Here is a 20,826-nt window from a genome sequence, read left to right as displayed (position 1 = left end):
GTGAGGGGGGGGGGCATGACGTCATGGATGGGTGTGGGCGAGTGGGTGAGTGGGTGGGCGAGTGGGTGAGTGGGTGGGCGAGTGGGTGAGTGAGTGAGTGGGTGAGTGGGTGGGTGAGTGGGTGGGTGAGTGAGTGGGTGAGTGGGTGGGTGAGTGGGCGAGTGAGTGAGTGGGTGGGTGAGTGGGTGGGTGATTGGGTGAGTGAGTGGGTGAGTGAGTGAGTGAGTGGGTGGGTGAGTGAGTGGGTGAGTGGGTGGGTGAGTGGGCGAGTGAGTGAGTGGGTGGGTGAGTGGGTGGGTGAGTGGGTGAGTGAGTGAGTGGGTGAGTGAGTGGGTGGGTGAGCGGGTGAGTGTGTGTGTGAGTGAGTGGGTGAGTGAGTGGGTGGGTGAGTGGGTTGAGTGAGTGAGTGGGTGGGTGGGTGAGTGGGTGGGTGAGTGAGTGGATGAGTTGGTGGGGTGAGCGAGTGAGTGGGTGGGTGGGTGGGTGAGTGGGTGGGTGAGTGGGTGAGTAAGTGGGTGAGTGAGTGAATGGGTGAGTGTGTGAGTGAGTGGGTGAGTGGGTGGGTGGGAGTGAGTGGGTGAGTGAGTGGGTGAGTGGGTGGGTGAGTGAGTGGGTGGGGTGAGTGGGTGAGTGAGTGGGTGGGTGGGTGAGTGAGTGGGTGAGTGGGTGGGTGAGTGAGTGGGTGGGTGAGTGAGTGGGTGAGTCGGTGAATGGGTGAGTGAGTGGGTAAGTGAGTGGTGAGTGGGTGGGTGAGTGAGTGGGTGAGTGGGTGGGGTGGTCGTGGATGGGGAAGCCAATAATTCAGCAAATTACGTCATTGTTGCTGAATACGTCATTGTTGCAGAGAACGTCATTGTTGCAGATTACGTCATTGTTGCTGATCACGTCATTGTTGCTGAATACGTCATTGTTGCTGATTACGTCATTGTTGATTATGCATGTTCTTTGAAAAAATTGTTAGAGCTCATGCACACTTTGGCCCTCTGTTTTGTATGTCAAAGACAGCCATGTCAGAGCCTTTGTTGATGTATTGGCAAACACATTGGATGGCTTATTTTAGAATAGCAGAATTTCAAATTAAAGTGGGCCTGGAAGATCTTGCACAGGAGAGGGCAGTAGGGAACGATCCACCGGTTGTGAACCTTCATTAGCGAATTAGTGGCAGGTGTGAGCGTTGTTTGAAATCCATCTCGCTCAGTATTTCTGTGACGATATAGAAGGATAGCCATCATGTGCCGACTGAGCATCTTTCAAGTAGTTCTATGGATACCACTTGGTGCACCTTTGGTCTTGCATTCATGGCGCATTTGGATAGAACTGGCCACATGGGCCATGGGCCATTTGGTTGCAGACCACGTAGACAAAGGGCAGCGTCTTGATGGGGGTGAGGGAGCTCAGCACTGATACATGTGTCAATGTGTCTTGCATTCATTGTTTCCCTCATGCAGACCGAAATGTGAGTATGAGGAAGACGACGTTTTTGGCACCCACTCCCCTACCCACTCCCCTACCCACTCACCCACCTACTCACTCACCCACCCACTCACCCACCTACCCACTCACCCACCTACTCACCCACTCCCCTACCTACTCACTCACCTACCCACCTACCCACTCACCCACCTACTCACCCACCTACTCACCCACTCCCCTACCCACTCACCCACCTACTCACTCACTCACCCACCCACACACTCACTTACCCACCCACCTACCCACTCACCCACCTACCCACTCACCCACCTACTCACTCCCCTACCCACTCACCCACCTACCCACTCACCCACCTACTCACTCACTCACCTACTCACTCACTCACCCACCCACCCACTCACCCACCTACCCACTCACCCACCTACTCACTCACTCACCCACCCACACACTCACTTACCCACTCACCCACCTACCCACTCACCCACCTACTCACTCACTCACCCACCCACACACTCACTTACCCACTCCCCTACCCACTCACCCACCTACCCACTCACCCACCTACTCACTCACCCAGCCACACACCAGCCCACACACCCACCTACCAACCCACTCACCCCCCTACTCACTCACCCACCTACTCACTCACTCACCCACCCACACACTCACTTACCCACCCACCTACCCACTCACCCACCTACCCACTCACCCACCTACTCAGTCACCCACCTGCTCACTCACTCACCCACTCACCCACCTACTCACTCACCACCTGCTCACTCACTCACCCACCCACTCACTGACCTACCCACCTACCCACTCACCCACCTACTCACTCACTCACCCACACACCAACCCACACACCCACCTACCAACCCACTCACCCACCTACTCACTCACCCACCTACTCACTCACTCACCCACCCACACACTCACTTACCCACCCACCTACCCACTCACCCACCTACTCACTCACTCACCCACACACCAACCCACACACCCACCTACCAACCCACTCACCCACCTACTCACTCACCACCTGCTCACTCACTCACCCACCCACTCACTGACCTACCCACCTACCCACTCACCCACCTACCAACCCACCCACACACTCACTCACTCACCCACCTACTCACTCAATCACCCACACACCAACCCACACACCCACCTACCAACCCACTCACCCACCTACTCACTCACCACCTGCTCACTCACTCACCCACCCACCCACTCACTTACCTACCCACCAACCCACACACCCACCTACCAACCCACCCACACACTTACCCACCCACCTACCCACTCACCCACCTACTGACCCACCCACACACCAACCCACACACCCACCTACCAAGCCACTCACCCACCTACTCACTCACCCACCTACTCACTCACTCACCCACCCACACACTCACTTACCCACCCACCTACCCACTCACCCACCTACTCACTCACCCACACACCAACCCACACACCCACCTACCAACCCACTCACCCACCTACTCACTCACCACCTGCTCACTCACTCACCCACCCACTCACTTACCTACCCACTCACCCACCCACTCACCCACCTACTCACTCACCCACCTGCTCACTCACCCACCCACACACTCACTTACCTACCCACCTACCCACTCACCCACTCACTTACCCACCCACCTACTCACTCACCCACCCACACACTCACCCACTCACTTACCTACCCACCTACCCACTCACTCACGTTTTTGGCACTATCCAAAGACGCCGCCTTCATTGGTCGTAATAAGCATGATGAGGTCATAAACTTTGAGTTTTAAGACCCTTGCTAAGATGTCATGTCTGTCTGGTGGCTTTTGGTTTTGATAAAGGTAAACCTGTATCTCCTTTCATTTGGGATTGCAAGTGAAGGTGATGAAGAGATGGGGCGTGGAATATTGGCTGATGAACGTCATGGCATCCTGAGTCTTCTCATGCATGTATCTTGGTAGAGCGGTGAAGAATGAAAGCAAAATAACTAATCAGCCCACATTGTGACCTTGATTTTAAGCTTTCGTGACTGCAGGAATCCATATTGTGGTTCTGTCCTTAATGTCACGTAGGTATTAAAATAAATCACGACGTTTCAGGTGCAACACCAGTTTCAGTTTCATTTATTAGGATTTACCCCGTGAGCCATTCGGCTGTTGATTTGGGTTCATCCGCAACAAACAATCAAATTACAAGATGCACCTAAAATTCATAGTACACAAATCTGAACATCACGTACGCAAACAATAAAATCCTACAGAAAAAGCACAACCCGTCCATGCTGTGCAGAGTGGTGAGGGGGAGAGTGGTGAGGGGGAGAGTGTGAGGGGGAGAGTGGTGAGGGGGAGAGTGGTGAGGGGGGAGAGTGGTGAGGGAGAGAGGGTGAGGAGAGTGGTGGTGACACGGGGGAGAGTGGTGAGAGGGCGCGTGGTGAAGGGGGAGAAGTGGATGAGGAGAGAGATGGTGAGGGGAGAGTTGGTGAGGGATGCATAAGAGAGTGGTGAGGGGGAGGGAGAGTGGTGAGGGGAGAGAGGAGATTGGTGAGGTGAACGAAGAGTGGTGAGGGGGAGGCGTGGTGAGGGCGAGCGTGGTGAGGGGAGAGTGGTGAGGGGAGATAGTGGTGAGGGAGAGAGTGGTGAGGGAGAGAGTGGTGAGGGGGAGAGTGGTGAGGGGGAGAGTGGTGAGGGGGAGAGTGGTGAGGGGAGAGTGGTGAGGGGGAGAGTGGTGAGGGGGAGAGTGGTGAGGGGGAGAGTGGTGAGGGGGAGAGAGGTGAGGGGGAGAGTGGTGAGGGGGAGAGTGGTGAGGGGGAGAGTGGTGAGGGAGAGAGTGGTGAGGGGGAGAGTGGTGAGGGGGAGAGTGGTGAGGGAGAGAGTGGTGAGGGAGAGAGTGGTGAGGGAGAGAGTGGTGGTGAGGGGGGAGAGTGGTGAGGGGGAGAAGTGGTGGGGGAGAGTGGTGAGGGGGAGAGTGGTGAGGGGGAGAGTGGGAGGAAGAGAGTGGTGAGGGAGAGAGTGGTGAGGGAGAGAGTGGTGAGGGGAGAGTGGTGAGGGGGAGAGTGGTGAGGGGAGAGTGGTGAGGGGAGAGTGGTGAGGGGGAGAGTGGTGAGGGAGGAGAGTGGTGAGGGGGAGAGGGGTGAGGGGGAGAGTGGTGAGGGGGGAGAGTGGTAGGGGGAGAGGTGAGGGGAGAGTGGTGAGGGAGAGAGTGGTGAGGGGAGAGTGGTGAGGGGAGAGAGTGGTGAGGGAGGAGAGTGGTGAGGGGGAGAGTGGTGAGGAGGGAGAGTGGTGAGGGGGAGAGTGGTGAGGTGAGAGGAGTGGTGAGGGGAGAGTGGTGAGGGGAGGAGGTGGTGAGGGAGAGAGTGGTGAGGGGGAGAGTGGTGACGGGGGAGAGTGGTGAGGGGGAGAGTGGTGAGGGGAGAGTGGTGAGGGAGAGAGTGGTGAGGGGGAGAGTGGTGAGGGGAGAGAGTGGTGAGGGGGAGGTGGTGAGGGGGAGAGTGGTGAGGGGAGAGAGTGTGAGGGAGAGAGAGTGGTGAGGGGGAGAATGGTGAGGGGGAGAGTGGTGAGGGATGAGAAGTGGTGAGGGAGGAGAGTGAGTGAGTGAGGGGGAGAGTGGTGAGGGGAGAGTGGTGAGGGGGAGAGTGGGAGGGGAGGGAGAAAGTGGTGAGGGAGGAGAGAGTGGTGAGGGAGAGAGTGTGAGGGCTGGAGAGTGGTGAGGGGAGAGTGGTGAGGGGGAGATGGGGAGGGGGAGCGTGGTGAGGGGGAGAGTGGTGAGGGAGAGAGTGGTGAGGGAGAGAGTGGTGAGGGAGAAGGAGTGTTGAGGGGAGAGATGGTGCGGGGGAGAGTGGTGGGGGGAGAGTGGTGAGGGGGAGAGTGGTGAGGGGGAGAGTGGTGAGGGGGAGAGTGGTGAGGGGGAGAGTGGGGGGAGAGTGGTGAGGGCGGAGAGTGGTGAGGGGAGAGAGTGGTGAGGGGAGAGTGGTGAGGGGGAGAGTGGTGAGGGGTGAGAGTGGTGAGGGAGAGAGTGGTGAGGGGAGAGTGGTGAGGGGGCGAGTGGTGAGGGAGAGAGTGGTGAGGGGGAGAGTGGTGAGGGGGAGAGTGGTGAGGGGGAGAGTGGTGAGGGGGAGAGTGGTGAGGGGGATGGGGAGGGAGTGGTGAGGGGGAGAGTGGTGAGGGGGAGAGTGGTGAGGGGGAGAGTGGTGGAGGGGGAGAGTGGTGAGGGGGAGAGTGGTGAGGGGGAGAGTGGTGAGGGGGAGAGTGGTGAGGGCGGTGAGAGTGGTGAGGGGGAGAGTGGTGAGGGGGAAGTGAGAGGAGTGGTGAGGGCGAGAGTGGTGAGGGGGAGAGTGGTGAGGGGGAGGAGAGTGGTGAGGGGGAGAGTGGTGAGGGGAGAGTGGTGAGGGAGGAGATGGTGAGGGAGAGAGTGGTGAGGGGTGAGAGTGGTGAGGGGAGAGTGGTGAGGGGGAGGGAGAGTGGTGAGGGAGAGAGTGAGTGGTGAGGGGGAGAGTGGTGAGGGATCGAGAGTGAAGTGGTGAGGGGGAGAGTGGTGAGGGGGGAGAGTGGTGAGGGGGAGAGTGGTGAGGGGAGAGTGGTGAGGGAGGAGTGGTGAGGGGGGAGAGTGGTGAGGGAAGAGAGTGGTGAGGGAGAGGGAGAGAGTGGTGAGGGGGAGAGTGGTGAGGGGGAGAGTGGTGAGGGAGAGAGTGGTTGAGGGATGAGAGTGGTGAGGGGAGAGTGGTGAGGGGGAGAGTGGTGAGGGATAGAGTGGTGAGGGAGAGAGTGGTGAGGGAGAGAGTGGTGAGGGAGAGAGTGGTGAGGGAGAGAGTGGTGAGGGAGAGAGTGGTGAGGGAGAGAGTGGTGGGGGAGAGTGGTGAGGGGGAGAGTGGTGAGGGGAGAGTGGTGAGGGTAGTGGTGAGGGGAGAGTGGTGAGCGGGAGAGTGGTGAGGGAGAGAGTGGTGAGGGGAGAGTGGTGAGGGGGAGAGTGGTGAGGGGGAGAGTGGTGAGGGGGAGAGTGGTGAGGGGGAGAGTGGTGAGGGGGAGAGTGGTGAGGGGGAGAGTGGTGAGGGAGAGAGTGGTGCGGGGGAGAGTGATGAGCGGGAGAGTGGTGAGGGAGAGAGTGGTGAGGGGGAGAGTGGTGAGGGGGAGAGTGGTGAGGGGGAGAGTGGTGAGGGGGAGAGTGGTGAGGGGGAGAGTGGTTGAGGGGGAGAGAGTGGTGATGGAGAGAGGGGTGGTGAGGGAGAGAGTGTGAGGGAGAGGAGTGGTGAGAGTGGTGAGAGTGGTGAGGGAGAGAGTGAGTGGTGAGGAGAGAGAGTGGTGAGGGGGGAGAGTGGTGAGGGGAGAGAGTGGTGAGTGGAGAGAGTGGTGAGGGAGAGAGTGGTGAGGGAGAGAGTGGTGAGGGGGAGAGTGGTGAGGGGGAGGAGTGTGAGGGGGAGAGTGTGAGGGGGAGAGTGGTGAGGGGGCGAGAGTGGTGAGGAGAGAGTGTGAGGGAGAGGTGGTGAGGGGGGGGAGAGTGGTGAGGGAGAGAGTGGTGAGGGATGAGAGTGGTGAGGGGGAGAGTGGTGAGGGGGGAGAGTGGTGAGGGGGAGAGTGGTGAGGGGGAGATTGGTGAGGGGAGGAAGTGGTGAGGGAGAGAGTGGTGAGGGAGAGTGAGTGGTGAGGGGAGAGAGTGGTGAGGGGGAGAGTGGTGAGAGGGGAGAGTGGTGAGGGGGAGAGTGGTGAGGGGGGGAGAGTGGTGAGGGAGAGAGTGGTGAGGGAGAGAGTGTGTGAGGAGAGAGTGGTGGGGAGAGAGTGGAGGGGGAGAGGGTGGGGGCGAGTGGTGAGGGGAGAGTGGGAGGGGAGAGAGTGGTGAGGGGGAGAGTGGTGAGGAGGAGTGGGAGGGGGGAGAGTGTGAGGAAGAGGGGGAGGGGTGAGGGGAGAGGGGTGAGGGGGAGAGTGTGTGAGGGGAGAGTGGTGAGGGAGGGAGAGTGGTAGGGGGAGAGTGGTGAGGGGGAGAGGAGTGGGAGGGAGAGGTGGTGAGGGGAGAGAGTGAGGGGTGAGGGGGAGAGTGGTGAGGGGAGAGTGGTGAGGGGGAGAGTGGTGAGGAGAGAGAGTGGTGGGGGGAGAGTGGTGAGGGGGAGAGGGTGGTGAGGAGAGGTGGTGAGGGGGAGAGTGGTGGGGGGAGAGTGGTGAGGGGGAGAGTGGGAGGGAGGAGAGTGGTGGGGGGAGAGTGGTGAGGGTGGTGAGGGGGCGAGAGTGGTGAGGGGAGGAGTGGTGAGGGGAGAGTGGTGAGGGAGAGAGTGGTGAGGGGAGAGTGGTGAGGGAGAGTGGTGAGGGCGAGAGTGGTGGGGGGAGAGTGGTGAGGAGGGAGAGTGGTGAGGGAGAGAGTGGTGAGGGGGGAGAGTGGTGAGGGGGAGAGTGGTGAGGGGGAGAGTGGTGAGGGGGAGAGTGGTGAGGGAGAGAGTGGTGAGGGAGAGAGTGGTGAGGGGAGAGAGTGGTGAGGGGGAGAGGAGTGGTGAGGGGGAGAGTGGTGAGGGAGAGAGTGGTGAGGGAGGAGAGTGGTGAGGGGAGAGAGTGGTGAGCGGGAGAGTGGTGAGGGAGAGAGTGGTGAGGGGGAGAGTGGCTGAGGTGTGAGGGAGAGTGGTGAGGGGGGAGAGTGGGTGAGGGGGAGAGTGGTGAGGGGGGAGAGTGGAGGGGAGAGTGGTGAGAGGGAGAGTAGTGAGGGGGAGGAGAGTGTGAGGGGGAGAGTGGTGAGGGGGAGAGTGGTGAGGGGGAGAGTGGTGAGGGGGAGAGTGGTGGTGGTGTGGGTGAGTGGTGAGGGTGAGGTTGAGTGGTGAGGGTGAGTGGTGATTAATGAGGGTGAGTGGGGAGGGTTAGTGGTGAGCATGAGTGGTGAGGGTGAGTGTTGAGCGTGAGTGGTGAGGGTGAGTGGTGATTGTTGAGGGTGTGATTGGTGAGGATGAGTGGTGAGTAGTGAGGGTGAGTGGTGAGGGTGAGTGGTGAGTGGTGAGGGTGAGTGGCGGTTGTGAATGGTGATTAGTGAGGGGTGAGTGGTGAGGGTGAGCGTGAGTGGTTAGGGTGAGTGGTGAGGGTGAGCAGTGAGGGTGAGCAGTGAGGGTGAGTGGTGATTGGTGAGGGTGTGATTGGTGAGGATGAGTGGTGAGTGGTCAGGGTGAGTGGTGAGGGTGAGTGGTGAGCGGTGAGGGTGAGTGTTGAGGGTGAGTGGTGAGTGGTTAGGGTGAGTAGTGAGGGTGAGCGTGAGTGGTGAGTGGTGAGCGTGACTGGTAAGGGAGAGTGGTGAGGGAGAGTGGTGAGGGAGAGTGGTTAGGGTGAGTAGTGAGGGTGAGGGGTGAGCGTGAGTGGTGAGCGTGACTGGTGAGGGAGAGTGGTGAGGGAGAGTGGTGAGGGAGAGTGGTTGAGGGGTGAGGGTGAGTGGTGATTGGTGAGGTGAGTGGTGAGGGTGAGTGGGGAGGGTGAGTGGCGGTTGTTAGTGGTGATTAGTGAGGGTGAATGGTGAGAGTGAGTGGTGAGTGGTGAGGGAGAGTGGTGAGTGAGAGTGGTGAGGGTTAGTGGTGAGGGTTAGTGGTGAGAGTGAGTGGTGAGGGTGAGTGGTGATTGGTGAGTGGTGAGGGTGAGTGGTGAGGATGAGTGGTAAGGGTGAGTTGTGAGTGGTGAATGGTGAGGGTGAATGAGTACAGTCAATATGCACTGCTGTTATCATACCAGGTACCACCACCACAATATGTACTCCTATCATAGCAGATACCACCACAGCAGTATGCACTGCTGTAATCATAGCAGGTACCACCACAGTCAGTATGCACTGCTGTCATCATAGCAGGTACCAACACAGCAGTATGCACTGCTGTAGTGATAGCAGGTACGACCTCAGTCGGTATACACTGCTGTAGTGATAGTAGATACTGCTATCGAGTTGGTAGATACCGCTATAGTAAATACTAAAACAGTCAGTATATACCACTACAGTCAGTACATACTGCTACGGTGAGTAGCTACTAGAGTCGGTAGATACTATTATAGAGTGAGTAGATACTGCTATAGATTTTGTAGTTACTACTATAGTCAGTGGATACACTATAGAGTCAGCAGATTACTATACAGTAGTCGTTACGAGTATATAGTCGGTAGATACTACTGTAGGCCCAGTAAATACTACTATGGTCAGTAGTTATCGGCTACAACGCAAGCAGCCGTTCTTCAGGTGAAGAATGAGACACTACCAAACTAGGAGCTTATATATAAGCTGCATTGGGGGTTTGAAGAGCGCCTTAACAAAAAGAATGTGCATGTGAAGAGGGATTTAGCATATTCATGGAAAATGCGTAGGCGTTGGGCGGGGGGGTGTCCAAAGTCATATTATGCCCATGCATTATGCAGGATCAGCAGCAACCCAAGGGGGGTGCAGGGATTAGCAGTAACAAAGGAAAGGAATGTTAATGATATGTAGCTGCAGTTACTCAACAACCACGTAGAAAACTAAAGTATAAACTACATAAAAAACTTAAAGTATAAACTGCATCGCACCATCAGTATACTTACTATACTCTATAATAAGCTGAGTTACTAACAGCAAGTAATACATTACAATTTTACCTCGTAAAAATTCTATAATATGCTTCCATCTAAACCTTATTCTCTTACATCACACGAGCATATACCGTACTATATACTGCCATAGATAAACCAAATTAAATTATATACTGTATTGCTGTAAACCAACTATATCTTATAACATTTAATATCACACTATGTATTATTCTACACACCTAATGTGTATCGAAATGGTTTATTACGTCCTTCCAATGATTGCTGAGCCAGAATCCATCTTCTCGGTTTTAAAGTGTCTCTGTGTTTGTATATGTGGATCGCCTCATGAACGAATCTCTCATGATAGCCAGATGGCTTGCAGAGAACTCTGTCTTGGAGAAGTCAATATCATGTGAGCCCACTGAGTTGTAACAATAAAGTCAATAATACTACTACACAGTCAGTAGCTACACATGGCTCAGTAGATACTACGGTACAGTCAGTAGATACTACTACAGAGTCAATAATACCACTTCCTCTGTTGTATGTAAGGTGTTGTTAGTATATATACCTACGAGGGGTAAAGATATTTTTTGAGGGGGGGGGGGGGGGAGACCGCAATTTTCGGAAACATTTGACATCAACTATTTACCCCACACTTTCTACAACTTTTTGGACTTGTGAAAGCCTCTTATATATTTGTTGGTGGAGAAATTTACAAACAGCCCACCGGGCTTTGACAATACCTTAGTATCTGTGTATATATATGTAAGGTTTTTAAGAAATATATTTTTTACCCGGGCAAAGCCGGGTACTTCCGCTAGTAAAATAATAAATATATAACCCAATACATTTATGTTTTATTTTTACAATTTTATTACTTCCCTTCTACGTGACTTTACCGAAAGAACCAAGAAGGTTAAATAGTTTAGTTTAAATTCGTTACTACTTTAGCGCAAAGCAATTGCGTTCTTATAGAGCAAACCCACAACGCCGACTGTGGAGTTGGGCGTCCCGCTTGGCGATGACCACCAGAGGCAGTCACTGAGCGACCGTTCGAGTGACAAACGTCTCCCGTTGGCCGTGCCGCGTGGAGCTGACAGGGTCACGTCACTTTCACATCCATCAGAAACTTGTCTGCACTGGAGGGATCCGTGCAGCTCCATAGGAGGTCGTGGGTTCGATCCCGATTCTGACAGCTGCTGCCGTATACTTGGAGTCTGTGTCTCTCTCTCATCATCATCATCACCACGGTGGCTGTGAGATGTTAACTACCTCGCCTGGTCTACAGGAGGTCGTGGGTTCGATCCCGATTCTGACAGCTGCTGCCGTATACTTGGAGTCTGTGTCTCTCTCTCATCATCATCATCATCACCACGGTGGCTGTGAGATGTTAACTACCTCGCCTGGTCTACAGGAGGTCGTGGGTTCGATCCCGATTCTGACAGCTGCTGCCGTATACTTGGAGTCTGTGTCTCTCTCTCATCATCATCATCACCACGGTGGCTGTGAGATGTTAACTACCTCGTCTGGTCTACAGGAGGTCGTGGGTTCGATCCCGATTTTGACAGCTGCTGCCGTATACTTGGAGTCTGTGTCTCTCTCACTTTCTCTTATCAACACGGTGGCTATGAGATGTTGACTACCTCGTCTGGTCTACAGGAGGTCGTGGGTTCTATCTCGACCTACTGCGCCTGTTAAAATGCAAATCAATTTATAACATTTTTGACCTTCTTGGTTCTTTCGGTAAAGTCACGTAGAAGGGAAGTAATAAAATAATAAAAACAAAACATAAATTAATTCTCACGACGTTTCGGCCACAACACAAGCAGCCGTCCTCACCTGTTTTTATTATTTTATTACTTCCCTTCTACGTGATGACTTTACCGAAAGAACCAAGAAGATGAATCCCTGCAGTCACGAAAGCTTTAAATCGTAATTTAACATTTTTGACATGCGTTTTTCTGGATTTTGTTGTTGTTATTTTGTCTTTTACTGTTAAAATAAACCTACCATTAAAATTATAGACTCATCATTTCTTTGTCAGTGGGCAAACGTACAAAATAAGCAGGGGATCAAATACTTTTTTTCCCTCACTGTACTTGCCAATTGATAAGCATTTATTAGACAAAGCTACACACACTCACAGGTACACCGTTGTTTCGGGAAATTTCTTTAATTGCACAATCTTACCAATCAATTTGAGGTCCATTTTTGCCATTGGGCTCACGTTTCTACAGCGCGGTTCCGTATGAAGTAAAAATCGTTTAAGGACGTTCCTATTGTAATCACACGTGCGATTGATCACATGACAGTTACTCAATTAGCATAAATTAACATGAAACACACAAGCATCATTTCCATTTCCCAATAAAAAAAATTAAAGATTCAGAAAAACAATAAACACAACAACACCGTGTCACCTACTGTTCACATTTGCCCACAGCTGTTCCCAAACCGCATAGCCAACATCTGAAATGCCTTTTGCTTTGTCAATGTAAACCGCAGCGGGCTGTCACGCCCTCATAACGACGTGCGCAACGCTAAACCCAACGCCTCTCAACCAGCGATGGGAGAAGGTTTAACGAAAAAATTGAAACAGAAACTCACGCAAATTAAGAAGCTAAAGTAACGAAAAGATTTGCGTTGCTTTAATCAAACATCCCCCTCCCCCCCCGACTCGTACATTTATACGTCGGCCCAATGCGATAAGCCACGATGCCACAAAGAACGCGTTCTAAGGAGACTTGAACTCTCAACGCTCCGCTGGGTTACAAACCCAGAGCAGAGCTGAATCCCCCCAGCTACGAGGCTGGGTGCCGGGCTGCCCCCCCCCACCCCCCCACACCGTCGCGTGGGTCAACGGCGTGCCCCCCACCCCCCCCCCCCACATCGCGTGGGTCAACGACGTGCCCCCCACCCCCCCCCTCCCCGTCACGTCACGTGGCTCAGCGTGGCGGCCGCCTGCCGCTTGAATCTCGACAGAGAACGTCGACAAAAAAAAGACGATCACAACGGGGGCGGCGCATCGGGGGGGGGGAGGGTGTAGCGGGCGGAGAGTGAAACTGGCTCTGGCGCTAGAGCCACACCGTGCGAGGGGCGGCGGTGGCGACGTCACCAGCGACGTCACCAGCGGCGTCACCAGCGGCGTCACCAGCGGCGTCACCAGCGGCGACGTCACCAGCGGCGTCACCAGCGGCGTCACCAGCGGCGTCACCAGCGGCGACGTCACCAGCGGCCTGTCCGGGGGCCTCCTGGCGGCGGGGGGGCGGCCTCAGCGTCAGCCCCAACTCCGTCTGGAGTTCCCGCAGCTCCTCACGCAGCTGACACAATTCACGCGGCGACATCGCCACCACTGCCGCTGCTGCTGCTGCTGGTGCTGCTCCTGCTGCTGCTACTGCTGCTGGTGCTGGTGCCGGGGCTGCCGGGGGCGCCGGCTCGCCCGGAGCCGCCACCCTAGAAAACGAGTTGAATTTCAAGAGTTTTCATTGACAACAATATGTGAATACACTGCACACGATAGAGGGTTTGTCTGGGTTATATTGCGTGTGTAGTGTAGTGTATAGTGTAGTGTATAGTGTAGTGTATAGTAGTGTAGTGTGTAGTGCAGTGTGTAGTGTAGTGTCTAGTGTATAGTGTAGTGTATAGTGTAGTGTATAGTAGTGTAGTGTATAGTGTAGTGTATAGTAGTGTATAGTGTAGTGTAAAGTAGTGTATAGTGTAGTGTATAGTGTAGTGTATAGTAGTGTAGTGTGTAGTGCAGTGTGTAGTGTAGTGTCTAGTGTATAGTGTAGTGTAAAGTGTAGTGTATAGTAGTGTAGTGTATAGTGTAGTGTATAGTAGTGTATAGTGTAGTATAGTGTAGTGTATAGTGTAGTGTAGTGTATAGTAGTGTATAGTGTACAGTGCAGTGTATAGTGGCTAATGCGATCTAAACCCAAAAACCTCGACAACGACGATGATGAATGATAGTAGTTATCGCCGTGACGCGTGAGGAGCGGTGTGAGCGCTCCTCGTGAAACTCACCCGGCGCCGTTCCCGTCCGGGGCGGCGCCCACCAGCGAGTGGTACCCCGGGGGGGGGGCGGGGAGGGGGGGCACCGGCGACACGCGCTGGCTGCCCTGGGCCACCTTCACCCGGGAAGCCTCCAGCGTCGTGAGGGCCGCCTGCTTGCCCTCCGCGGACCTACGTCACACACACACACACGTCTATATACACAGCTGTGAACACATTACACTACACTATACACTACACTATACACAACATCTATATAGATAGCTGTGAACACATACACTACACTATACACTACACTATACACTACACTATACACTACACACACATCTATATAGACAGCTGTGAACACATACACTACACTATACAAAACACTATATACATCGCTGGCAACACACTACACTATACACTACTATACAATTATCATATTTTTTACTGGCAAATGAGGTTTCAACGATCTACAATCTGAGTACGACGCTTCGTCCAGTGATCACAACCAGCATCATCAGGCGGACAGCAGACAGACCGGTGCATTTGCTCTGCAACACGACGGTGGCTGAAGCATGAACCCATCGGTGAAAAAACTATTATCAACCTCCGACAAGGCGTCGTTCGCGCCCCCCCCCCCCCGCGTGCCCCCCCCCCCCCCGCGTGCCCCCCCCCCGCGTGCCCCTCCCCCCACCTGCTCCCGCTCAGCAAGTCGTGGAAGGCGCCCAGCCCCAGGTAGCAGATCTCGGACAACTCCAGCAGGAGGCTGAGGGCGGCGATGGCGTACATGAGCAGGAGGAAGATGGTCTTCTCCGTGGGGCGAGACACGAAGCAATCCACGCGATGTGGGCAGGGGTGGCGGACGCACTCGAAGCGTGGGGCCACCTCAAAGCCGTAGAGCAGGTACTGGCCTGCCAGGAAGCCCATCTCGGCCAACGTACGCGCCAGCAGCTGGAGGGTGTAGGCCGCCATCAGCCCGTCAGACTTGATCCTCCAACGCTCGTTGTGTTGCCAAGGCTCCCGCTTGCTCTCTTCTTCACCCTCCTCCTCCTCCTCCTCCACATCCACCTCCTCCTCCTCCTCCACCTCCTCCACCTCCACCTCCTCCGTGCATTCAACCGCACGGTCGACTCGCTTGGCCCGCTTGTTCCGTTGGTCTCGCTTTAGCTCGATCCTGACCACGGCAGAGAGCGGCGGCGGCGGCGCCGTTCAAGTCCCACCGCTCGGTGTGAAGCGTCGTGGGCGAGTGAAAGTGCTCGCTCGCTGCAAAACGCGACATCACGACGACCAACAGAGACGGACACGGGGGCTGTCCGGGATCCCACTCCCGATCGTCGCCTCCGAGAGACGCTTGAAGTGTCAAGTGAGCACCTGGTGCGACGTGCAAGAACTTCGCCAACCGGGGAGGCAAACGCAGCCGGCGTGGCTCTGGCCACAGACCCCCTCGTGGGCTTTGAAGCGCCGCTCGCGAGAAGCACTTATCCCGACGGCCTTTGGAGACTACGCGGGGGACTTTTGTCTTTGTGCGCGTGTGGCCCCGTGTGCGTGTGTCTGTGTGTGTGTCTGCGTGTGTGTGTGTCTGCGTGTGTCTGTGTGTGTCTGCGTGTGTCTGTGTGTGTCTGCGTGTGTCTATGTGTGTCTGCGTGTGTCTGTGTGTGTCTGCGTGTGTGTCTGCGTGTGTGTCTGCGTGTGTCTGCGTGTGTCTGCATGTGTCTGTGTGTGTCTGCGTGTGTCTGTGTGTGTCTGCGTGTGTCTGTGTGTGTCTGCGTGTGTCTGTGTGCGTGTGTGTCTGCGTGTGTGTCTGCGTGTGTCTGTGTGTGTCTGCGTGTGTCTGTGTGTGTCTGCGTGTGGCCCCGTCTGCGTGTGTCTGTGTGTGTCTGTGCGTGTGTCCGCGTGTGTCTGTGTGTGTGTCTGCGTGCGCGTGCGTGTGTCTGTGTGTGCGTGTGTCTGCGTGTGTCTGTGTGTGCGTGTGTCTGCGTGTGTCTGCGTGTGTCTAGAATCCAAATTCCCCCCCCCCGCTGTGAAACACTCCCTCCGGGGACGTGTGTACCTGGTGATGCGATGCACAGCGAAGCCGAGGTACAGGATGGTGGGCGTGGCGACGGCGATGATCTGGAACACCCAGAAGCGGACGTGCGATAGTGGCGCGAAGCTGTCGTAGCAAACGTTCTCGCAGCCGGGCTGCGCCGTATTGCACGTGAAGCGGCCTTGCTCGTCGTAGTAGATCGACTCGCCGGCCACCGTCGTGAGAACGATGCGGAAGATGAGGAAGGTGGTGATCCACAGCTTGCTCAGGAATGTGGAGTGTCGGTGAACCTCCTCCAGCAGCTGTGTCAGGTAGCCCCAGCTCATCGTGAACGCCACTCAGATGCAAAGACGCTGCTGCGGGGAAACGTTCGAGTTTGTACGGGCAACTAGCGTCACTTAGAAACATTCAACTTCAGGACTTTGAGAGATGATCAAATAACCTGTCCCATTTGTCCAGTTGCCCGTTTGGAACGAGATTCGTAAGTTCAACCTCCACGCACAATAGATGACAGTGGTGGCATCCACATCTATAAAACGTGAAGAACCAGTGGCATCTACATCTACAGAACGTGAAGAACCAGTGGCATCTACATCTACAGAACGTGAAGAACCAGTGGCATCTACATCTGCAGAACGTGAAGAACCAATGGCATCTACATCTGCAGAACGCAAACAACCAGTGGCATCTACATCTACAGAACGTGAAGAACCAGTGGCATCTACATCTACAAAACGTGAAGAACCAGTGGCATCTACATCTGTAGAATGTGAAGAACCAGTGGCATCTACATATGTAGAACGTGAAGAACCAGTGGCATCTACATCTGTAGAACGTGAAGAACCAGTGGCATCTACATCTACAGAACGTGAAGAACCAATGGCATCTACATTTACAGAACGTGAAGAACCAGTGGCATCGACATCTGCAGAACGTGAAGAACCAATGGCATCTACATCTACAGAACGTGAAGAACCAGTGGCATCTACATCTGCACAACGTGAAGAACCAGTGGCATCTACATCTGCAGAACGTGAAGAACCAGTGGCATCTACATCTGCACAACGTGAAGAACCAATGGCATCTACATTTACAGAACGTGAAGAGCCAGTGGCATCTACATCTGCAGAACGTGAAGAACCAATGGCATCTACATCTACAGAACGTGAAGAACCAATGACATCTACATCTACAGAACGTGAAGAACCAGTGGCATCCAGTGGCGGCTCCTGCAAAATCTCTCAGGGGGGGCAAATGTCTGGATGATTGATAAGGATAAGGTCCACCCATGCAATGGATAAATTAACAGCTTAAGCATGTAAAGGCAACTTCACTTCTTTAATATTAATGAAAAATAAAGTGACTCTTACAATACATCTTGTTTGTTTCTATACTCACTATTAAAACAAACCACTCAAGTTTCTTTTATTAAAGATTCCACTAGGTGGCGACAAATTATATTGTTGGATGAAACGTGCTTACGTATGATGACGTAAGCACGTATGATGACGTAAGCACGTTAGGGCGAGCCCTCCCTGAAGCCATAGAGAATGCATTGCAGCGCCCCCGTTCGAAAAAAAACATCTTTGAATGTAAGTCTATGGGACCACTCGGGGCGATTGTCAGCTGGAGGGAAATCGCCCAAAAAGAGGCGGTACTCCACAGAACATAGCATGACGCTGATTGGACTATATCCAGAGGCACAGTGACGGCTCGCGTGACTCTGTGGTTGAATGAGATTGGTGGTGCGTCGCCCAATCGGCCTAATAAAGAAACCGCCCCTGGTGGCATCTACATCTGCAGAACGTGAAGAACCAGTGGCATCTACATCTGCAGAAGGTGAAGAACCAGTGGCATCTACATCTACAGAACATGAAGAACCAATGGCATCTACATTTACAGAACGTGAAGAACCAGTGGCATCTACATCTACATAACGTGAAGAACCAGTGGCATCTACATCTACAGAACGTGAAGAACCAGTGGCATCTACATGTACAGAACGTGAAGAACCAGTGGCATCTACATCTGCAGAACGTGAAGAACCAGTGAATTCTACGTCTGTAGAACGTGAAGAACCAATGGCATCTACATTTACAGAACGTGAAGAACCAGTGGCATCTATATCTGCAGAACGTGAAGAACCAGTGGCATCTGCATCTGTGTTTGGTGTACATGCCATACACCACGTTTGGATCGACAGAAGTCAAGTTGGACTTACAAACGGTACCTCTGGAACCTAACCTTGGTAACGTAAGTTGAGTTCGCTCAGCGTTGTGTCCACACGCTCACACAACAACAACAGCCATTCGGCAGTCAACCCAAGGCACCTACCATGGGTTGGCTGACAGATGGCTGGCCGATGCAACAACTGTGCCCCCTACTGTGAATACTCGCTGCGCTTTAAACGCCCGGCGCTCCGCTCGTTGTTGTGAGCGTCGCTCCTCTGCCCTTCGTTGTTGCTGGAGGGCGACTGCCTCCAACTGATTCTAGATTTGAAGCTTTCGTGATTGCAAGGATTCATACTCTTAGGTTATTTCGGTAAAGTCACGTAGGTAAAAATATTAATAAATTATAAAAAATTATCATGGAAATAAAATAATAAATCACGACTTTTAGGAGGCAACCCAAGTCTCCGTCGTCAGGTGGGACCGTCACAGCTAAATTGACTGTATCAAGTGAGGCAAATTCCAAGTGACAAGCTCTTAAATACAAGGGGGAGGGGGGGAGGGGCTTATCTGAATGTTAAACGCGGGAGATGTCAACACTCGGTAAATTAGAATAGTACCTGTCAAATAAGATGGTACAAATATGTGTAGTTAAATCTTTTACCGTGATGATGGGTACAAACTAATCATTGGAAATATATTATTAACCATGTAACAGTCACTCACCCACTCACTCACCCATCAACTCACCCACTCATCCACCCACCCAACTCACCCACCCACTCACTGTCACTCACTCACCAACTCAGCCACTCATCCCCTCACTCACTCACTCTCCCACCCACTCACTCAGGCACTCACCCACCAACTCACCCAGTCACTCACCCACCCAGTCACTCACACACCCACTACCCACTCACCCACCCACTCAGTCAGTCACCCTACATTATAGACTGTACCTGTGTGTACAGTCTACATTATAGACTGTATCTTTGTTATAGACTGTATCAGAGGCAATATTGTTATTTCTATTAATATTATTTTTATTATTAATTTTTATTTTTACCTACGTGATTTTACCGACAAAAAACCTAAGAGTATACCTCCAACTGCCCAGTAGTAGCAGCGTCCTTCACGAGCCTCCTCCTCCTGCTCCACAGAGGCTGATCCACTCAGCTCCACATCACTCCATCTCTTCTCTAGCCGTTCAGGCGTTCGCTCACACACACACACACAGCCACAGCAGCAAGGAGAGACAAAGACGGCAGCGGCTGCGTGGGAGACAGAGCGCAGAGAGAGAGAGAGAGAGCAGCAGGAGGAGGGTGGTGGGGTCAGACCTCTGCTGGAGCGCAGGAGACGATCAGCTGGGAGAAGATGCAGCGAGTGGAGGAGACGCCTTAGCAGATGCACGTGGCAAAGACGCCATCTTTCTGCCCCTCCCCCCTCACCTTCGGCTCCTCCCCCACATCCGGCCCCCCCTCCACATCCGCCCCCCCCCCTTCTTCACCCTCACTTCGGACTATTTATTGTTGAATATTTTCATTATTTTATTTCCATTCTACGTGGCTTTACCGAAAGAACCAAGAATATTACCCTGTTCGTGACCTTGACCCTGCTACTGACTTTGACCCCGTGCCTGACCCTTGACCCTGCCCCCCGAGGGCAATGCCTGCATAGGTGCTGCTACTCGCTACTAACACCACTTGCCCCTACAACCTGGTACAGTCTACATGGGGGGGGGGGGGATAGTTGTGTTTGCATTGACATTTTCAGTTGAAGTTTCTACTTGAAATAAATAATTCAAGTGAACACAGACATTGGGGATTTGTTTGTGTGTGTGTGAACGTGTTAAACTGTGTGTGCACGTGTTCAATAAACTGTGTGTGTGCGCGTGTTAAACTGTACGTGTGTGTACGTGACGATTATCTGAACCGGTCCTGGGACTCCCCTAGGTCGACTCAGCCTCAAATGCGTACCAGGCGTAGCGGTGTAGTGTAGTGAACATCGCTAGCCCTGGCCACCCACCCCCTCGTGTGCCACAGTGCCAGGTTGCTACTGCTACTCGCTATCAACGCCACTTGACCCCAGCAGTCTGTTAAGGCTATAGGGGGGTCTTTGTGTTTGGAGCGAGCGTGAGAAATGAGTATGGTGTGAGCCAGGGAGTGTTGAATCCTGTATCTCTCTCTCTCATCAGGACTCTGCCTGGACTCCCCAGAACCTCAGAACAACGTTGAGGAAGACTCAGCGTGAGTGATTTTCTCGCTCTCACTCTTCACACTCACTCGCTACCTCACTGACTCAGTCACTACCCTCACGCATTCACTACACTCACTCGCTACCTGCACTCATTCACTCACCACCCTCACTATCCTCACTCGCTACGCACCCAGTTTGTGTGACTAGTGCTGTACTAGTAACGAATTGGCAAGTTCTGTTTACGTGACCAACCCTGTTACTAATTGGCTGTGTCGCGTGGTGAAGGGTTTACAAAAACCTGTAATATGGATCATATTGGTCGCGAAAACCTACGTTTTCAACGTAGGCTTTCACAACAAATATCCATCATTCAGCTTTTTGGGTTGGATCACGTAAATACGAACGTGTCGCGATAGTGCCGATCGTTGTGTTGGTGGTACAGGTGTTGGTGGTACAGGTGTTGGTGGTACAGGTGTGCGCGTTG

The 20,826-nt window shown here is 53.6% G+C and overlaps 1 protein-coding gene across 1 annotated transcript; it reads right to left on the bottom strand.

Annotated features, from left to right (window-relative positions):
* Nucleotides 1-12,887: 12,887 nt before the first annotated feature.
* On the bottom strand, nt 12,888-16,304 carry LOC133362055 (gap junction gamma-1 protein-like). The gene is made up of 5 exons (XM_061581022.1): nt 16,003-16,304; nt 14,647-15,126; nt 13,980-14,138; nt 13,043-13,207; nt 12,888-12,930 (listed from the first exon to the last, which is right to left on the bottom strand). Exons 1-5 carry the CDS (start codon nt 16,302-16,304, stop codon nt 12,888-12,890), a joined length of 1,149 nt encoding a protein of 382 aa, XP_061437006.1.
* Between the last annotated feature and the right edge of the window lie 4,522 nt (nt 16,305-20,826).

This window comes from Lethenteron reissneri, unplaced genomic scaffold (genome assembly GCF_015708825.2).
Source record: "Lethenteron reissneri isolate LAM-NWPU_2019-01 unplaced genomic scaffold, ASM1570882v1 scaffold_1352, whole genome shotgun sequence".
NCBI classification, from domain to species: Eukaryota; Metazoa; Chordata; class Hyperoartia; order Petromyzontiformes; family Petromyzontidae; genus Lethenteron; species Lethenteron reissneri.
The sequence above is the reverse complement of the archived record's forward strand: the minus strand, read 5'-3'. Positions and strand labels throughout refer to the sequence as shown.

What these genes read in the sequence shown, in the direction of transcription:
- LOC133362055 (XM_061581022.1), bottom strand. Translation starts at nt 16,304, where the DNA reads ATGAGCTGGGGCTACCTGACACAGCTGCTGGAGGAGGTTCACCGACAC. An exon ending in GACTTGCTGAGCGGGAGCAG is followed by an intron (nt 14,139 to 14,646) that starts GTGGGGGGAGGG and finishes TGTGTGACGTAG; the next exon opens with GTCCGCGGAGGGCAAGCAGG. An exon ending in CCGGACGGGAACGGCGCCGG is followed by an intron (nt 13,208 to 13,979) that starts GTGAGTTTCACG and finishes CCCCGCCGCCAG; the next exon opens with GAGGCCCCCGGACAGGCCGC.